This window comes from Canis aureus, chromosome 9 (genome assembly GCF_053574225.1).
Source record: "Canis aureus isolate CA01 chromosome 9, VMU_Caureus_v.1.0, whole genome shotgun sequence".
In the NCBI taxonomy this organism is placed as follows: Eukaryota; Metazoa; Chordata; class Mammalia; order Carnivora; family Canidae; genus Canis; species Canis aureus.
Window position 1 is genome coordinate 73,331,712 of NC_135619.1, and position 19,056 is coordinate 73,350,767.

Consider the following 19,056-nt stretch of genomic DNA (forward strand, 5'->3'; position numbering starts at 1 on the left):
GACCTGCTGGCATGTATCGTGAGCTCACAGTGGGCAAGGCAGCCCGGCCAGCGGGGGTCCCAGTGTCAGCCCCGCTCCCGTCCCTCCAGCCCTCCTCCTGGCCCCCTTCCTTACGGCCCTTGGCCACACGGCCTGTCACTTCGGGAGTATGAATTCTCCCATCACTGTCTCCCCTGCCAGAACGTAAGCTCCACAAGGGCAGGAGTTCTGCATCACCTCAATCACTGCTGACACCTCAGCACCAGACCCGTCCCAGACCTGTGATGGGAGTAGATGGGTGGGAGGCAGAGGGATGAGCACATCTGGCGGGTGTGTGGCCCACATGTGGCCCAGGGCCCAGCATAAATGTTTATTAAACGAATAGAGAAATGAATGATTGTATTCTTGATGTACAAGAAACCCTCTGCTTCCCTGTCGGGGGCTCCTCAGGGTTACAGTCTAGAGTGTGCTGAGGTTGTGGAAATGAGTCGCTAATCCAGTATAATTCACCACGTACCCGCAGAGTTGTGGGCAGGGTCCTGCTGAATGAATGTTTGTCGTCACGGCCACATCAGTTGTGCCGTCTGTCTTCCAGGTGGCAGAGCGAGCACTGTATTACTGGAACAATGAGTATATCATGAGTCTAATCAGCGACAACGCAGCAAAGATCCTACCCATCATGTTTCCATCCTTGTACCGCAACTCCAAGACCCACTGGAACAAGTAAGAAACAGCTGGCTGTCGCCCACTGGGGCATTTTAACATTTCACGTATCTCGCTGAAACTTCCAACCAATTCGGATTGAAATCCAAGTCCGAAATAGCAGTTAGAAAAGAAAATGTTGCTTTTATTGCGGGCTTAGAATTAAGGAGAAGTGTGGGTCGTATCTGTGGCCTTTTATTGCCTCCTCACCCCCGTTTCAAGCCAATACGGAGGCACGTCTGTTGGCACCCACCGTTCCCGGCTGCATTGGCAGTGGCATCTTCCAGGCTTCATCTTTATTTATTTATTTTTTAAAAAGACCTTATTATTCTTGAGAGACAGAGAGAGAGGCAGAGACATAGGCAGAGGGAGAAGCAGGCTCCATGCAGGGACCCCGATGGAGGACTCGATCCTGAGACTCCAGGATCACGCCCTGGACAGAAGGCAGACACTCAACCATTGAGCCACCCAGGCGTCCCGGGGCCTCGTCTTAGATCTCCTCCAGCTAAGGTCACTGCAGAGCCCTCAGAGCACGGTGGCCACCCTGTTCTCGGAGGCGCCCAGGCCTCCACCATACACCCTGTTGAGCCCCTCTGAGAGCACGAGCTGCCCTCCTGTCCTCGCTGCCTGGACGGCAAGGGGTGAGCAGGTGCTGGCACACAGCCTGACCGCGTCCTCTGTCCTGTCACTTAACAAGGATGAGGAGAGGACACTAAGCCGTGGTCTTCTGACACCTTCCAAGGCACGGTCAGGGCAGACTCTCTGTCACTGGGGGATACCGACTGGTTTTCGTGTCCTTTACATGAATATGGGTACCAGCGCTTTGCTCTCCCCTCCTCCTTTCATTTCTTTCCTTTCTGTGTTGTAATCATTATATCAGAATCGAAAGCAGGGAGAGCAGAGCCCCGATACCCATCCTGCCCCCTTGTTTACAGGCGAGGAAAGCCAGGCTCAGGGCGGTGGCAGCCGGGCCACACTCGTGGGCTGGCTGGCGGCTGCCTGGCTCACAGGGCCCCCTGCACACCCTTCCGCTGGCCTGGCTCACGTTCTGGCCTCATCTCACTCAGCCAGTGGCCTCATCCGAGAAATAGAGAAAACGCTGGCACCCACCTTGGTGTTTTGTGCTGGCTCATCAAGAAAATAACGTTAATATACATGAGCACTTCGCAGCGCCCTTCACCCTGTTGTGAAGGTTAATGCAGGTCAGGTTGATATACAGAAAGTCCCTGGCACCCACCAGGCATCCGGCGAGCGTTCGCCATCAGCGCGCAGCTGGAGGGGCCACAGAGCCTGCTTGCACGGCCCAGCAGACCTCGTCTGTGTATCGACTTTCAGCAGCCTCTTCTTGGCAACATTCATTTTTTATTGCGCTCAGCAGGTGGTAACAAAAGCCTCGGAGCTCAGCCACCGTCCCCGTGTGTCATTTAGGATATGACGCGAGGGTCAGCGGTGACTACTGACGGGCCGCAGACCCCTGCCCACTGCAAAGAGAGACGTGTCACTTTAAATGTTTCCATATACGAGTTGGGTTTTATTATAAACTGAGTTAAGAAGTCGCTATGAATCCTGCGACGGCAAAAGCAGAAGTAGTCCTGGCAGCGGTGAGAGCAGTTACGGGGAGACAGATGAGATTTCCTGTGGCTACTCACGAGGCCGCGGGGCAGTTGTCCCCGTCCCACCGGGGGTCCCCGTGTGGCTGTCATCAGATGGCCAGTGGGACTGGCGTCATCTCCAGGCTCCATTAGCTCGCAGAGCAGCTGGGCCTCCTCCCTCTCACGGATGTCAGAGCGGGGAAGCTGAGTTCCATTAAGCCATGCCGTGGCAGTGTTATTTTCTGCCTTCCAAAGCTCTGTTTCGGCAATATTAAAAATTCTCCTGCCCTTAATTAGTAAGATGAAAAGGAAACTGACATTTATAAGGAAATAAAATGCTTCCACTATCGTTCCCTACACATCGTGGTTTGTCTGCATTACATTTCTTCAAGTTTTGACGTTTTTTTATTCCGTTTCCATGGAAGATGGCTTTTGGCTGCTGTCAGCCAGGACAGAGAGCTAGGGGCCTGGGGCGGGGGGTGCTGGGGTGCTCAGCGAGGAGCTGGTCAGGAGCGCTCTGCAGGCTGCGTGCACGCAGGTGCATCCAGCATGACGGGCTCTCGTTGGAAAGCCCAGGAGGCGCGGGGCGGAGGGCCGTTGCAGTCGCTGGAGAGTTGGGGAGCAGCGGGTTGTGTCTGAGGAGGGCAGGGAAGTGGATGGAAAGACGGAGTGTTCGGAGCATGAACATGAAGCTCTGCTTACAGGACGATACATGGCTTGATCTACAACGCGCTGAAGCTCTTCATGGAGATGAACCAGAAACTATTCGACGACTGCACCCAGCAGTTTAAAGCAGAGAAACTGAAGTAAGTTGCCCCTTTCAGAAGCTGCTCTTTCAAGGATTTTTGTCTCCCTCAGTTCTGAATAAACCTCTTGCTTTGGTTTGTCCTAAAACGTTCTGCGTTAAAGTAAAATCGGTTCTTGCATACTTGGAAAGCAAACGAAACCATTTGTTAACCTCTTCTCGGAGAACATCGCTGTTCTCTCCATTATGTGACCAGTTTAATCACTTCTGCAAAACGTGTGTGCAGGCAAGACGTTCACTTTCAGAATGTTTGCTTTTCTCAGGGAACGCTGAAAGGCTGGAGGTCCAGTAACTTTTCAGGTGTATAAGGCAGGAGTCGGAATTCTGTTCCATGAGGTGTACGCGAAGGAGCAAGCATCTTCATCTCAGCGTAGCTTTATCGCGCCCACTGAACACGGGCCTCCTCTGGAACGTAGCCTGTGTCCTTCGCGAGACCAGGCCTGCTGTCAGGCTCCGAGGGCTTCAGAGTCGAGTCTGGGCAGATTTTATTCTTTGCCTGTCGCTTGAAGCAGGGTAGGGGAGATAAACTTTGAACGAGTATAATTCAAATTATGGGAGACACATAACCAGCTCTCGTGTCCATGCTTCAAGACGGTACCTATGTGTTGACCTGGACCCCAGGCCGTTGTAGGTTCTGGCGGCACAGCAGTGAATACAACAAAACTCCCTGCCCTCACGGGTAGCGTGGAAGGGAAAGACAGGGAAACGCACGTGAGGAAGACCCGCTGCGTGCAAGGTGGTGGTCGGCAAGGCAGGGAAGGGGCCCGGGGACAGGTGCACACGGGGCCTCCCGGGCTCCCGCAGAGCTGAGCACCGTGTTCACACATGCCGTCGGCTTTTCACACGGCGAGTATCTTAGCTTTCTGCAAAAGATCTTAAAGATCATGCAGCGTATCCTCCAGATTTTAAAATAAACAAATGAATAAATAAGTTGGGTCCAAGTTAAGCGATTTGCTCAAGGTCATGTGACTCACTGGCCATATGATGCAACAAGAATCGGGTCTGAAGGTTTCTTTTTAAAGCCGTCCACGTTAGGACTTTGGCCATTCACCCTGGTTCCTATATGCCATGGAAGGGTCTCACTTTTCATGGCTTCCTAAGCTTATCTTCAAAATTATGTAGGTCCTCTGAAGAAGCAGCTAAAGCAGGAGGGATGGAGACCTGACATGTCCTCCCATAAGCGTTCCTGAGAACCTGCAGTCTTCAACATGTTAAAATTGTAGCCTATTTATTTGTTAAATTTCTTCCCCTAAGTCTGGCTTGTCTTTCGCAATTTCGTTTTCCGTGTTACGTTACCCTGTGATCACCACGGTGAAGTATGTGGAGTGAGACCAGAAAGGGACAGAGGAAAAAGTAGGTGATTGTGTTGCTGGCCATGTCCGTTTTGCCTCTCGCCTTCTCTTGCATTTGATCCGTCTCTCTAATACCAATGACGTTTTACTATTTTTCAGAGAGAAGCTAAAAATGAAAGAACGAGAAGAAGCGTGGGTTAAAATAGAAAATCTAGCCAAAGCAAACCCCCAGGTACTAAAAAGAGTAACATGAAAATGTCTAGGGTATAACTGAGTGTTTCTATGAGCTAGGAGTGTGGCTTCATCACAGGAGGGGAGGGGGGCGGTCTCTAGCCTTGTATGTGGAAATGTCTGCAATAAAAGTACTTCTCGACTTCTGTACAAGTAACTTATTTTTGTCCCACAAAGTTTTTACCACAGAATTGACCTTTTTTTTGCCTCTGCTTTTTCAATGAGCTGGAAATCTTATCAAGACACTGTGGTAAAAATAAAACCAGGATACAACCTCTATTTTGGGCCAAGATTTCAGTTTGTTTTCTCCCCACGAATGTCGTAGATGCTGTCGCTCAGCGTAGATACGTCCCTTCCTTTTCGATATCAAAATGATTCAAAAAGAAAGGGAGTTAGATTTGAAATAGATGAAGCATGGGGTGGGTGTCGTCTCTCCTAAAATCGGGTTCCTATAGGCTGAGCCTCTAATTGTCAAAAATTGCCTGACTTGTGCTGTGTTTGCCACTAATGCTTTCTCCTGTCGTAGCGAGGAGGCTCCAGGGCGCCCTGGCACACGGTGTGTCCTCTGGAACTGCCGGCAGGTGACGGCGTCCTGCGTGGCGCCGACTCTGGGGCCAGCTCCCCGTGTGACAAGCGTCCGGGGGTTCTGAGTTGTGTGGTCCTTGGTGTTAGGTCCACATGGACCGGAGCGCTGTCCTTGCAGGCGCTCCTGGCTCGAGGCCTGTCTGAAAATCAGGGGCGCACGCTGCGCCAGAGGAACGGTCCCCGGGCTGTCCTCAGCCTCCCAGAAAAGAAAAGATGGTACTTTATGAGAACCACTCAGCTCCCCGTAAAAATCCTAAAAGGTTCGCTAAGGTGGATCTAGATGACAAGCAGTCTGTGTTCTCTGGTGAGAGGTGTGCATAAGTTGTTCAGTCTCCGAGGTCATCGTGCAGGTTTTTAAATGTGACGTTTCGGAAAAAGGGACACATGAGCACAAAGCTTGAAGGTATATGTTTAATCTGTGTGACATATTGATTGTGTTCCGCTCGAAAAAAAACCACATTCAAGAGACTTAAACCCTAGGGAAATCGCATGACGTTCCTAAGTGAGGTCCTCGTCCCCGCGTGGAAGAACTCAGCAGCCACCCCCCTTACGACATCTGTTCTGTGCTCTTCCACGGAAGTGCTGTCGTAAGGTTACGGTGAACCCGTGAGCACCTCGTGGAGCTAGACAGCCCCGGGTATCTGCTGTAGGGACCGGAATGTGAGGGAAGCCTGGGTGGCTCAGCGGGTGAGCGTCTGCCTGCAGCCCAAGGCGTGATCCTGGGGTCCCGGGATCGAGTCCCACATTGGGCTCCCTCCACAGGGCCTGCTTCTCCTTCTGCCTGTGTCTCTCATGAATAAATAAATAAAATCTTCAAAAAAAAAAAAAAAAACGGAATGTGAGGTTGAAATACTGGCATTTAAGACACAGCAGAAGCATAAATCTGAGGCAGGTGGAGGCAGAGGGGCCTCTGGGTGACAGCCCGTGCCAAGGGCAGTCAGACGGGGTCCCAGTTAGGGCCATTGGAGACCTTGCCCCACACGCACCCAGAATCAACACCCCGAGAAACATAAAATGTGCACAAATCAGAGAGTCCGGTTTTACGCATTCTATTCTAGGACGTAGAAATCATGATCTCATGAAAAACCGCACGAGGCTTTCATGTTACAAATGAAGAAGAGCTGGTTGGTTGTGTAACAAGCGTGGCCTGGTTTCACTGCTGTGCTGTAACAAGTGTCCCTTCTGAAATAGACACTGTTCTCATTTCCCTCTGGCCGAGCTTCCCCTGAGTTCTCGTCCCCCCCGGGGCCCCCTCTGCAGCGGGCCAGGCGGGCGACTCCGCAAGCCCCCCGGCTCTCCGGGGCTCCCCGCGCTGTGCTCCCCATCTCCCCGGTGGAACCGTATGTGTGTGTGTGTGTGTGTGAGTGAGTCAACCCCCGTGAGTCCCGCCCGCATGCCCTGACCACCCCCCCCCCCCGTGCGTGTGTCCAAAAGGAAAATACTTCATGGGCTCAGGTCTCAGAGCTGAGAAGCAAGGACTCGGGACTTGCTTTTCACTTGAAAGAGAGGGAATCTTCGAAATTCCTGTCCCCGGCTCCCGTCGGGGTTTTGGAGCATGGCTCTCCATCTCAGACCTGCCTTCTTGAGAGTGAGTTCAGAGCCTCTTCTGTAGCGTGGATCCCCCAGAATCCACCGCCTGCTCCCTGACCTGTATCTGGAAGTCTCCGCGAGGCTCACCTGCTCAGACTCGGATGGGCCCCGTCCGTCCCTCTGGGCTTGGGGACTCTGCGGCACCTCCAGAATCTTGGGTCGTGTTTGTTGTAGCAACTGTGGCAGCTCCGTTGGAGTTGCTTAACGTCACGCGTGATTTAATTTAAATCATGAAATATTGAGGATCTCTAACGTAAGTGTGGTTTCCTCCTCCTCCAGAGAGGCCAAGGAACAGTTTACTGCTTGCTCCTCCCGGACTTGGGTGAGAATTGTGTGAGCGAAGCGAGGCAGGCACTCCTGTGCACCTCGGGTACCGCGCTGGCTCGGGGCTCCCGTCCTGCTGCGGCCTCGGGCCCAGTGTGCGGGGAGGCCCGGGGCGCAGGACGCGGCTGGCTGCTTTCCTCTGAGAGGTGGGCTTCTCTGGGGGGACGTTGTGTTCCTTTACCCTGCTGTGGACTCCAGCCCCGACTGAGGTCTCTATTCCCAGTAAGAACCCTCCCCTGCCAGGGCCTGCTGCGGGCACTCGCTTTGCTGTGACCGTCGTGTAGCGTTCTTGTCCGTCCTTCTCCTTGCCCGGAGCCCCAGCGAGGACTCAGAGCCCTGCGCTGCCCTGAGCACCGGCCGTTGGCCGAGTCCACACAGGGCGCCACCTGAGGAGTCGTGCGGTCACTTGTGTTTCTCTGAGCCCCTGGAGGCGCGGTGCCAAGCAGGCCGCCGCCTCACTTGGCAGATGGGCGCCAGCTGGGTGTCCTGAATCATGGAACTCTCCCGAGATCCAAAGATGAGAGCAGGACACAGCTTCGAGGAGCTTAGGATCCGAGAGGGGAGCCAGATGGAGGCAAAGAGAATTCATTTCAGGTGGTCAGATTATAACACAGATGAGATCATGCTAGAGAGGAAGGCAGGAGGTCTTCCTGCCTCTATCGGGGACGCAGAAAGACACACTGTGGGACGGCCACAGTCGAGGTGTCCCCAGCAAGAGGCTGAGCCCCTTGGAGAGGAAGTGTCAACCAGGGGGACCTACCCAGTGTGAATTCGAGGCAGAGAGAGCAGAGTGAGGAAGCTGAGTTGTTCAGCACAGGCGGATTGTTAGCTGTGCAGGAGGGGCTGGGTGTGGTCTGGATTATTTGGGACGCAGCCGGAGAGGTAACAAATGTGGATTTTATCCCCTTGAATGGGCGCAGGTGGTAGCGTCGTAAAGAGTGAAGTGGCCTAGTCAGACTTGCATTTCAGATAGTTCTTTCTGGCAGCGACACGTCTGGTATACTGGAAGGGGCCAGTGCACCCAGGGGCTCCTGTAGACGTGTGGGCAGCAGCGGGGTTGATGGGGATGGCAGACTGGTGCCCGGTGGCATGGAAAGGAGGAGGCCAGCCGAGCCAAGGCTCCAGTGAGCCAGTGGCCATAACAAGGATGATGTCCTGGGGGCCCAGAACAGAGGCTAGGCCAGAGCCATGAAGGCGCAGCTGCCCTCTGCAGGCCGAGGGCATGGGTTAGCGAGAGCTCTGGGGAGCAGGGAGTGGGGGACAGGGGGACAGGGAGCCACCGGGCACGGGCAGGGAGGCAGGGAAGCAGCAGAGGAACGCCCCTGCGGTAGTGGTGGTCCATCCGTTGTGCCCTTCATGCCACAGAGAGGCCCAGGAGGATAAAACCAAAAAACTGGCTCAGCAACCAAGAGGTCACCCAACCCTGGAGCCCATGGTCCCATCAGAGGAGCCAAGGGGAGGAAGTAGGGGTGCTATGTGGGCAGAAAGGGGGTGGGCAGGTCAGGTGGGTGAGTGAGCCCCAGCTCCCCCAGTCCCCTCCTATCAGCCCAGTGACGGTGTTTACCTCAGGTTTGCTGCCATGTATGACGTGCTTGCGGTGGCACCCCACTCGCATCTCCCCCACCCATGTGCCTTCCTTCCCTGTCCGCCCTCACAAAGGGCACACTTAGCTCACTGTAACCACCACAACGGCCTCCTCTGGAGTGACCTTCCCCCATGTCCCACTCAGAAATGGAGAGGCCAGCAGCCAGAAACCTGCCCGTGGCTCACGGAGCCCTGAGAGAATGGGTCCCAGGGCTGCCCCCAGAGCGCACAGCCGGGTCTCAGAGTTTGGCTAGCGGGCCAAGACACCCAAGGTGTAGACGAAGCAGTGGGATTGCTAACAGGGTTCCAGCTAGTTAGAGCGTGGTGTGAAGGAGTGAGGTCGGCAGCTGTGCACAGCCCGGGGGGGATGGGCTGTGAGTGGTCCAGATGAGCACATGGACTCAGGTGCCAGGTTGCCAGGTGGGGTGCCGCCCGAGGGACCAGAGAGGCCTTGGAAGGGATGCTGGAGCCTATGTCAGAGTCCTCGCCTGGTGCCCCTGGTGGCCTAGGGGAGTAAAAGTGTTGTTTCTGAGGCGCTGCAGGTGTAAGCTGGTTTAATTACCACCCAGCAGGCTTCATTCAGGAGAGGGCCCTGGGGAGGGCGCCAGTGGGAAGCCATGCCCCTGGCCAGGATGAGGCCCCAGAGTCCAGAACCCGAGCGTTAACAGAGAGAGTGATTCCACACTTTGCATTGCAGTACGCAGTGTATAGTCAAGCGAGCACCATGAGCATTCCGGTTGCAATGGAGACAGATGGGCCTTTGTTTGAAGATGTGCAGATGCTGAGAAAGGCCGTGAACGAAGAGGCTCGCCAGGTAAAAGCACAGAGCTAAGCCGGGACGCACCAGGTAGAGTTGCTTAAGAAACGTCTAGGGTTTTAGGAGCTTATATGATCTACAGCAGGGCCTTCTGTGCAAAGCTGAAGCTAAAAACTAAGTTCGGGTCAGCCCATAGGAGGTATTTCGTCCGTGCATCTCAGTGATCAAACTACTAGAAGTCATTTTTGAGGCTTTTGAGTATGTGCCTGAGGTTTGATTATGTTCTTGATTTATAGTTAACAGTGATAGTCTCAGCTCCTCACCAGTCCTCAGATGTTCACCTGAACAGAAAACCCAACAGTCCACAAGGGTGGTGTCTTTGCACTGCCTTCCCTGTGCACCCTCCACTCGTGCTATGGTGCAGAGGCGCCCCGGGCAGTTCCCCACAGCAGCCACTGCTGCCCCTCGGCTTCAGGACACCAGGGCCGAGCCTCGTCATCTTCCCCGACAGCAGAACCGCACTGCCTCGCAGGAAGGGTCAGGAGCCGGGGTTCCCCGCAGGCTGGGGCTTTGTCAGGACCGCCTCACCTTAACACCTGTGTTCAGGTGGTTTGTTTCCAAGTGGTGGAGATACATAGTCCCATCCCCACCGATCCCAAGACAGACTCTTAGTCCTAGTACTAAGTTGGGAATATGTCCAATTTGGGCTTTAGAGAGGGTACGTGTCCTGCCTGGGCATGAGGAGCCTGTTGGTGGCCGTGCTTCCGAGCGTACCTGCCTCTCTTCAGTTCATGGAAGCTGGTGTGGTCTTGACCTAATGGGGATGCGGAGGGGCGAGGGCCTTTCTGACTCTGAAACTTTAATCCCCTTCGGCCTACTTGAGAATTCCTAACGCCATCCGGCGCTAAGATTCTGAAGCGCAGGCCAGAGCGGCCAAGGTATGCTGTGCGCTGGACGCAGGTGGTTCACCAGTGCTCGTGTCGCTTGGAACTCACTTAAGCAGAGGTTTTAATGCAAGTAAAGTTCACTCCCCACAAGATCAGATGGGATCGGGCGTGAGCAGGAGCACCGGACCTCCACCACCCAGGCTGCCGTGTCCCGACACGCAGCCACAAGCCACACAGGGCTGCTGAGCCCTTGCGGTGTGGCCATCTCCTCTAAAGCACAGGGATCCCCACGCTCAGTAGGAAGAAAAGAATGCAAAAACATCTCACTTGTAACTTTTTACTACTGATTACATGTTGAAATGATAGCATTTTGGATATATCAAGTTAAATTTTAAAATGCTATTAAAATTAAGTTCACCCTTTGCTCTCTTTTACTGTGGCTGCTGGGAAATTCGGAGTTCCATACTTGGAACACGTTATTTTTTTATTGGACAGCACTGGTCCAGCCTCCTTTTTCACAGAGCTGCCCAAAGAAGGCAGCCACACTGACCACATTCGTGCCTCTTCCTGCCCAGCCAGCTCCCAGCCTTAGCGTAAGAACACAACTTGAAAATACCAGAAATGTTTTCAAATGGCAAAAAAAAAAAAGAAAGAAAATATCAGAAATGCAGTGGGAGAGACTCCATACGCTCCTAGCGAATGTCAGTAACTCGTTTTTATTTGATTCAGTTGGAGTCCATAGTTGTTAGCAATGAACAGATTTAATCAAATGCAAAAATCCTTCTATTTTTCTCCATCTTGGCTATGGGGGCTTTAATTTTCCTATTTTGTTTTTTGTGTTTTTTTTTTTTTTCACTAGGACAGGAATTTGAGGTCTTTTTTTAAATTACCATTTCAATTTTATGTCTTAAAGTGTGCTAAAGACATGAGAGGGCAGCCCCAGTGGCACAGTGGTTTAGCGCTGCCTGCAGCCCGGGGTGTGATCCTGGAGACCTGGGATCGAGTCCCACGTCGGGCTCCCTACATGGAGCCTGCTTCTCCCTCTGCTTGTGTCTCTGCCTCTCTCTCTCTCTCTCTCAGTCTGTGTCTCTATGAATAAATAAATAAAATCTTTAAAAAAAAAAAAAAAAGACATGAGAGCTTGCCCATTACTTGCAGACACAGAGGATATCAAATTAGCGCCCCTCCTGCCAAGAAGCCTACTCAAAAATCTGTGACCACATTAGTTTTTAACTCGTGTAGACCATTTAGAGATGGATAGGAAGCTGATGAGTTACAAGCCAGTTCTTACGCACTAAATATTTGGGGATTGGAGGTTTGGGGTTTTTTTTAGAACATCCTTTGGTCCAAAAAATAAAAAATAAAAATAAAAATAAATAAATAAATAAATAAAAAAGAACATCCTTTGGTCCAGTACAGATCATAATCAATGCTAGGAAAATAATGACCTGTGTCCAAAATGTAACATAAATTATGGTGATATTTCTAATTTAAGGTGACTCTATGAGGAATCAAGTATTTGATCAAAAAGGCAAACCAAAATAGCATTCCCCTCTCAGGTGAAGTCGGCCCTAGTCTTTATGTGATAGCCAGTCCCGAGAAAACTTCCACCCGGTTGATCTGTCCCCTGCCCTTAGCACAGGGCATATCTCCTTCGCTGCATCCCGAAAGGCAATCTCTACTCCCCAGACAGGGCATTTCCTGGAGGACTCTTGTAGCATATTTGTTTCCATGACTCTTATAATAAGATCATGTAACTAAGTTTTCCGTTAATTGACAGCCCTACAAAAAGCATTCCCCTGCTCTTACCTCTTAGATTTCTATGATCACGTTCCTGGGTCTGAAAGACTTGATGCCGTTAAAATACCAGTTCCCCCTGAATTAATGTGATCTCCATCAGAATCTCAGCATACTTTTTTTTTTTAATGACATATGGATTCTAAAATTCATATGACAACACAAAGGACCCAGAATAGCCAAAACAACTTTGAAAAAGAATAAAACTACCCAAGAGTAATATTACCCAAGTTTAGGACATATTAAAGATTTCTGTGGATTGGGATCCCTGGGTGGCACAGTGGTTTAGCGCCTGCCTTTGGCCCAGGGCGCGATCCTGGAGACCAGGGATCGAATCCCACGTCGGGCTCCCGGTGCATGGAGCCTGCTTCTCCCTCTGCCTATGTCTCTGCCTCTCTCTCTCTGTGTGTGACTATCATAAATAAATAAAAATTGAATAAAAAAAAATTTCTATGGATCGAATGAATCCCCATCTCAGGTTATCTAGATGAAGATATTTATAGTACAGTCTCTTAAATATAATATTTGATTTAATAGATTCTCCTGAATTGGAAAAATGTCGGCATCCTATTCCTGAAATTCTCAAAAACATTGTTAAGGCAAAGAGAAAATACCTCGACGGAGGAAAACTTTATGTGTACAATTTGGAGACCAAATTTACATAAGAAGTTACAGCTAAAAATTAAAGTCTGAATATTTTCGGTAGCCTTTTAATTTTATCTTCGGCTAATTTTGTTTTTCCAAAATAACTCCACGTTTCCTTAAAATGACTTGAACGTTGGCCAGAACAGGACGTGGGTGAGAGGTAAATGGCAGGACTGCACAAGGGCAGGGGAGGAAGTCCTCGTAGAAGTGGGATGCAGTTGGTTAGAATTTTGTGAAATTCAATTATGTGTTGACCTGTCAGAACCATGATTTGCTTTTTTTGTTTTTTTTTTTTCTTTTTTTGAGAAAGTTGTCTAACCCTACCTAGAACATCCCAAGAAAAAATAGTAAAATTTCATGTGAATGACATTTATACCGGAGACGTTTACAATGTTTACAATTCTCATTTTTAACAGTCGGTCGGGAGAAAAGCAGTGTCAACCATGCAGATAAGGAAGGTGTAGAGACGGAAAGGTGGGAAGTGAAGGTACTCCTTACTCAATACGTGGAGTGTGTGTAAGGCTCGCGTGCTCAGGACGAGCCTGGACAAATGAACGTTGTGCACATGAAGTATTTTCCCTTCTCTCCCTGTCATCCCAGCTGGTGATGGTAAAGACAAATCTGGTCCCTCAAGACATCTCGATTAGCTGTGTCCTCAACTGCATAGCAGAAACGTGCACGATTAGGTTCACCCAACCCCTCCTGTTCTGCTACCACTTACTGTATAAACTTAGCCTCTTAGATCTGCCCACACGCGGCAGAGAGGCCGTGCCCTGCTCTCCGCCCGCACGCCCCCGCCACCACCTGCATGCCCCCCAGCACCCCCCCACTGCCCGCATGTCCCCCCACTGCCTGCACACACACCCCCACCCAGGCCGACCTCACCCCTCCCTGCCCGCTGTGTTCCTCCTCTTGTGGTTCGTGAGACTCATGCTCTGCTTTACCTGCCAACCCAAGATGCCGATGCACAGAGGCCCACACGTGTCCGGCACACTTTGTGCCCTTCCAGACGCTACTGGGGTCATGTCCCATCCCTCCCATTGGCATTTACTGGTTCCAGCCCCCCGGTGTCCCCCTGGCCTTGGTCTTTAAAAATGTTTCTTCCCTTTGGAGTGCCTATTTCAGCAGTGATTACATATCTCGAGTAGGGAAAAGCCTTGGTTTTGTTTGGCTTCGCTTTGCTTTGTTTTACAGCTCAGCGCAGAAGGGACATAAAATCCAGGGTAGAATTTTCCCTCTTGAGCTCTCAGGGGGGGCGAGAGCAAACATGCTTCAGCACCGTGACTGAGGTCCCTCGGGGCGTGTGCCCAGCCCTCACAACCTCCTGATGGGGGTGGTTCAGCCGAAGCCATCTTACACTAATTTTCAGGGGGGGGAAGCAAAACTCCTGCCTTTACCATAAATGAATGTTGATATTCACATAACGTTTCTAGAACTATTCCTAAAATGTCACACAAAGCTCTTCCTAAGCCTCGGTGTTCTTGCTGTTTCCACAGATAAATTTGCAAAGAACCCTAAGAAGCATTAGCTCTGCAAAAATGTGAACTTTTCATGTCTGACTTCTGCAGGTTCTGGAGTCATTTTAAAAGTCAGGAAAAGTATACTTTATGCTGAGGTTAGATATCCAGAAACTACGAGAGGTGGTTGTGGTTTTGCCCCTTTTGGTGTCAGATGATTGACTTAAAACGAGTTTTTTCCGATTAGACGTTTGTTCACCACCACAAAAGTCATTTGTTCTCTCTAAAGCCTGTCTTCTCTTTGATGGAGACGCCAGGCAGAAAGGCTTGGTTCTGGTTAAAGTCTCTACCTAATTGGCAGTCTTCTGTATACGCTGTTTAGATGACTTCGATGGCTGCTTTTGTTTCAGAAATACTGGTATTAATGCAGTATTACCTCAAAACTGAGTGACCTGTTTACTGTTTAAATGTTATTCCTGGAAATGGGTGCCTTTGGTGTAAACTCCCCCATATCAACCCCCTACACACACACACCCCACTTTCTTTGCAGACACAATCCTCCAAGTCCTCATGCAAAAATAGGATTCTTTTTTTTTTTTTAATTTTTAAGTAAAACCTCAATGTTCTAAACTTCAGGAAGAGAATGGGGTGGAGAAGGGAGTCTTTTACTCCTTAATATTAGGAAATGTTATGTAAATAACCAAGTACAGTTTTCCCAGGTCTCGAGGGTTTGTTCCCCAGAGTGATCCACTTCATACCTCTTACTTTAGGGACCTTTTTCCCATTCGATAGAAGTTTTAGACATTTTCTTGACTTTAAATCCAGCTTTAATGTGGTTTTCATTCATTTTTATGCACCTCCAAAGGACATTTCCACCTTCTGAAAGGCTTCTGTAATGGACATAGCCGCTTAAATGCCTTCAGTAACACTGTGTGTAATCGGAGGCTTTTGCTGTTGATGACATTTCCTAAAACTGGTGGCTTTGCAAAATAGAGGGGCCGAGTCCTCTGTGCAGAACAGCACGTCTTTAGGGTCCCAGGTGCCAGTGTGGCACACACAGCCCTTCGCCGCCAGTCGCTAGCGGTCTCCTAGTGGCCGAGACCGATCTGGGGGGGGGACAGCTGGCTGTGCCCGAGCCACAGAGGTCCCAGGGCAGCCCTCGAACGTGGGCGCTGGGCACCCGGCTCACGGCCGCCCTTTGACTTGGGACGCGGACGTGAGCTCACTGGCCCGACGGCTTCGTTTGTGGCCGACACCGCTGCCTTTTTCATTGCAGGCCCAGAAGGATCTGAAGAAGGACCGGCCTGGCGTGCGCCGCAAGCCCGAGCTGCCTCAGGACCCCCACACCAAGAACGCCTTGGAGGCCCACTGCCGAGCGGACGAGCTGGTGTCCCAGGACGGCCGCTAGCCCCCCGCGGGCCTGCCCGGGCTTCCCCGGATTCTGTAGAAAATACATCCTTTTTGTGCCATACAAATCAGTTACACTCAGAGTCAGAGCTTTTCTTCGACCCCGTTCTGTAGGCAATAACGCGCTTCGGCCTCAGCTCGAGAGTAGGAGTTCAAACAATGGTGGCCCGGCCACCGCTTCCCCAGTCAGAGCTAAGGACAGCTCCCCGGCCTGCCTCTTCACGTCCTCCCCGGCCGGAATCCGCCGTCATTCAAAATCAAATAAGTGGTTCTAGGAGAATATCAATGTTCTTCAAATCAAAGGAACAGTTTTAAAAAAGTATTACATATTTTTGAAGACTCTACAACTTGTTCCATTGTTTCTCCATGATTGTTACGCCAATAGCTTCTCTCTCTCTCTCTCTCTCTCTCTCTTTCTGTTTTTTTCCTTTCTTTTTATCTCATTGAGCTGGTTCTTTGCTGTCATCGTTCTAACATAACTTACTGGGAAAAGTGACATGACAATCCTCAGCCGCTGTGTTTTCCGATGGTATCTCTTTACTTTGATTAGTGACGCGTATGCGGTGTCACTTGTGTTGTGTATAGCTAAAGCCATATTTCCAAGCCCGGGGTCCAGCACCAGGGGCTCCGGGAATTAAGCTCATAGGAGAAACTTATTTTAAACAGAGCTTTCTCTGTCTACCTTGACCGGAATTGGAATTTTAAAATGATGTGTCCATTTTTGTTGTCGTTTGCAGGCTCTTATTTTTCTCTACATTATTGCCCTGTAACAAGGCTCTTGAGTTAATAAAAGTTATCATCTCTAAGAATTCATTTTCTACGTTTTCTAGCAAGTAGAAGGAGGTCATCTTGAGTCGGGCCAGTTCCTGGCCTGATGAGAGCTGCAGGTGCCTCTGGGCAGAAAGTAGCAGGAGGCCACGGCCGGTGCCGGGCGCTGCCCCGATGTCCCCTGGCTGCCGCGACGTGGTCCCCGGACCTCAGACGGGCGGCCGCGGCAGGAGGGCTGCAGCGAACCGCTGAACCGTGTCCAGGCCAAAAGAGCACACATTCTAAACACCTCATAAGGAAAATACAGCGTCTAAGTTCCCATCGGTCTTCAAATGCTGCTATTAGAGTTCACGGACTTCCTTGCATGTGTCGAGCTTTTTGTTTGGGATGGAATAGCACGGAGAGAAAACCCTTTACACCTAGTGCTTCGTCTGCTCTGTATTTCTCTCAGGGTGGCCAGTATTTTGCCGTCTTTTATCCCGCTTGAGAGCTGTTTGAGATGCGTACTGCTAGTGATTCTAGGTTCTTTTGTCTCTGGCATAAGACTATATTAAAGTTCACGTTAAATGTCTTGATGCATAAAAGATAAAAATGTGGCTGCTTTTAGGATCTGTATTTTAATCGAGGTCTCGGGTGTCCATGGAAACATTGTGGAAAGCCGATGTGGTGTCACTTAACATCCACCCACGATGTTTATTTCCTTGTGTCCCTGGAGGAAGATCACGGGGGGGGGGGGTGGGGGTGGGGGGTTGTTCTGGGTTAGGAGCCAAGTACTAACTAAAAAGATCGCCCCAGCTGAAAGTGGGAAAGGCCACTTGCGAGAAGAAACACTTCCTGAGAAACTTGACAAGTTACCTATCCATTTTACCATTATGAAATTTATAATTTAAAAAAAAAAAAGTTTAGATGCCTTCTCCTTTTGAGGGAAAAAGGGTGCTTTTTATTGTATAAAGCAGCGTCTTATGTATTTTGATATACCATTGTTTGAACTTCCGTCTTTAGCTGATAGACTCTCAAATATCCTTGATTTTGGATGTTCAGTATGTGTGTGAGAGAGGGTTCTGGGAAGACTCTCTTCTGCCCTAGATAAAAAGCAAAATATCCACGATTGGGTGATTGTATAAAGCTCAACCTGTAAGAACACCTTTTTGTCGAGGTTTTATTTCTGCTCTTTATTGAAGACAAACATTCACCAAAAAGGGGGGGAAAATACGTTTTGAGAGAGACTAATTTTCTTTGACAAGAGTATTATTTAATATTTTGGCCTATTAAAGTTTTCCTAGTTAGTACTCAGACTCCCTGTGCTAATTGTTCAACTTATATATTATTATATAGATACACTGTTTATTCTGTACCAAACTGATTTCAAAAGTACTACATTGAAAATAAACCGGTGACTGTTTTTCTTCATAAAGTTCTGCGTTCTTTCGGCATCTTCACTCTTTCCAAAATGTATCTGTACATCAGAAATGTCACTATTCCGAGTGTCTTTTTAGTGTGGCTTTAGTATGGCTTCCTTTTAATATTGTACATACATTGTATCTTTGTTTTATGGTAATAAGTAATAAAAATGTAGACTTCATATTTTGTACAAAATGTCCTATGTACAGAATAAAAAAAAGTTCATAGAAACAGCAAAAATAGGTAAGTGGCACAATTATTTTTCTTTAGAAGATATCTGTAACTTTACGCTTTAGTGAAATGTTAAGTACCTACATATTTTTTAACATTTTGTAATTCAAAACTTTTTGTTCTGACATTGTTTATGAAGAGAAAACTTCATACACGTGCCATTTAATATGCTCTTTTATCCAATTTTAAAAAAGAAAAACCTCTAAAAATGGTGTATTATATGGACTAAATAAAGAACATGTGAATTTTATTGCTCATCATGACACTAAATTTAGCCATGGTGTTGGGCCAGCCAGGCCTGGTGGTTCTCAGGCTTCCCTTGGCCCTTCCGGGGGCTGCTGTTCACCTCCCTTGGGGGGAAAGTAGAGGTGCCTTTCCACCCCCTCTCTGCTTTGCGTAGACGAGTGTGAGACAGAGCAGTTTATAGGATTATTTGAGCCCAAATCGTGACGTTCGAAACGATTCTTGAAATTACTGTCCTGGGAACAGAGTAGAAGCTCTGGGAATCTGAACTTGGAGTCTGGGCGGACCCACCCCCGTCTTCGTGGGGGACCTGCCTCATCCTCACTGACGCCGTGAATGAACAGTCAACACAACAGGCCGAGAATCGAGCTCTTCCCCCGAGTCATTGCCACAAACCACCCAGAGCCCCCGTGGAAGTTTGGAGAACCACACGTGCCCCACTTCCCCCCTGGGGGCAGGTGCACTGGGTCAGAGGACTCCTTAAGCGTGGTGCAGCTGGGCCCTGGCCGTGTCCGGTGGCATCTGCAGCTCAGGGGTCCCCGGGAGACTCCGTAAAAGGGGGCGCATGCCGCGAGCCCAGCCTCCAGCTGCTCCTGGCCCCAGGTAGCAGGTGGAACCGGTCTGTGTCCTTCCGGGAGAACCGGTACGTTGTGCCAGGGGCTCGGGAGGCTGGGCTGCTTCACTCAACTCCCACGGCCGGCCAGAGTATTTGCCGCTGTCCCCCTCATTGACAGGTGAGCACATGGGGACACCAGAGGGCACATCACTTGCCCAGGGTC

The 19,056-nt window shown here is 50.1% G+C and overlaps 1 protein-coding gene and 1 long non-coding RNA gene across 12 annotated transcripts in view; one reads left to right on the forward strand and one right to left on the reverse strand.

Moving 5' to 3' along the window:
* PPP2R5C (protein phosphatase 2 regulatory subunit B'gamma) overlaps positions 1–18,284 on the forward strand; it is a 122,930-nt gene extending 104,646 nt beyond the window's left edge. For 3 of the 11 annotated variants that reach the window (XM_077910632.1, XM_077910633.1, XM_077910637.1), the window contains 5 exons: positions 575–702; positions 2,978–3,079; positions 4,530–4,602; positions 9,382–9,498; positions 15,504–18,284. In XM_077910632.1, coding sequence (XP_077766758.1) covers positions 575–702; positions 2,978–3,079; positions 4,530–4,602; positions 9,382–9,498; positions 15,504–15,635 — 552 coding nt within the window. In that variant the 3' untranslated portion in view covers positions 15,636–18,284. Of the gene's footprint in view, positions 1–574; positions 703–2,977; positions 3,080–4,332; positions 4,397–4,529; positions 4,603–9,381; positions 9,532–13,186; positions 13,258–14,266; positions 14,386–15,503 lie in introns of those variants that run through there. The other 8 variants (XM_077910636.1, XM_077910639.1, XR_013386932.1 and 5 more) reach the window with 7 other exon arrangements.
* LOC144321175 (uncharacterized) overlaps positions 1–19,056 on the reverse strand; it is a 421,562-nt gene that overhangs the window by 390,820 nt on the left and 11,686 nt on the right. The gene's annotated exons all lie outside the window — the stretch shown is intronic.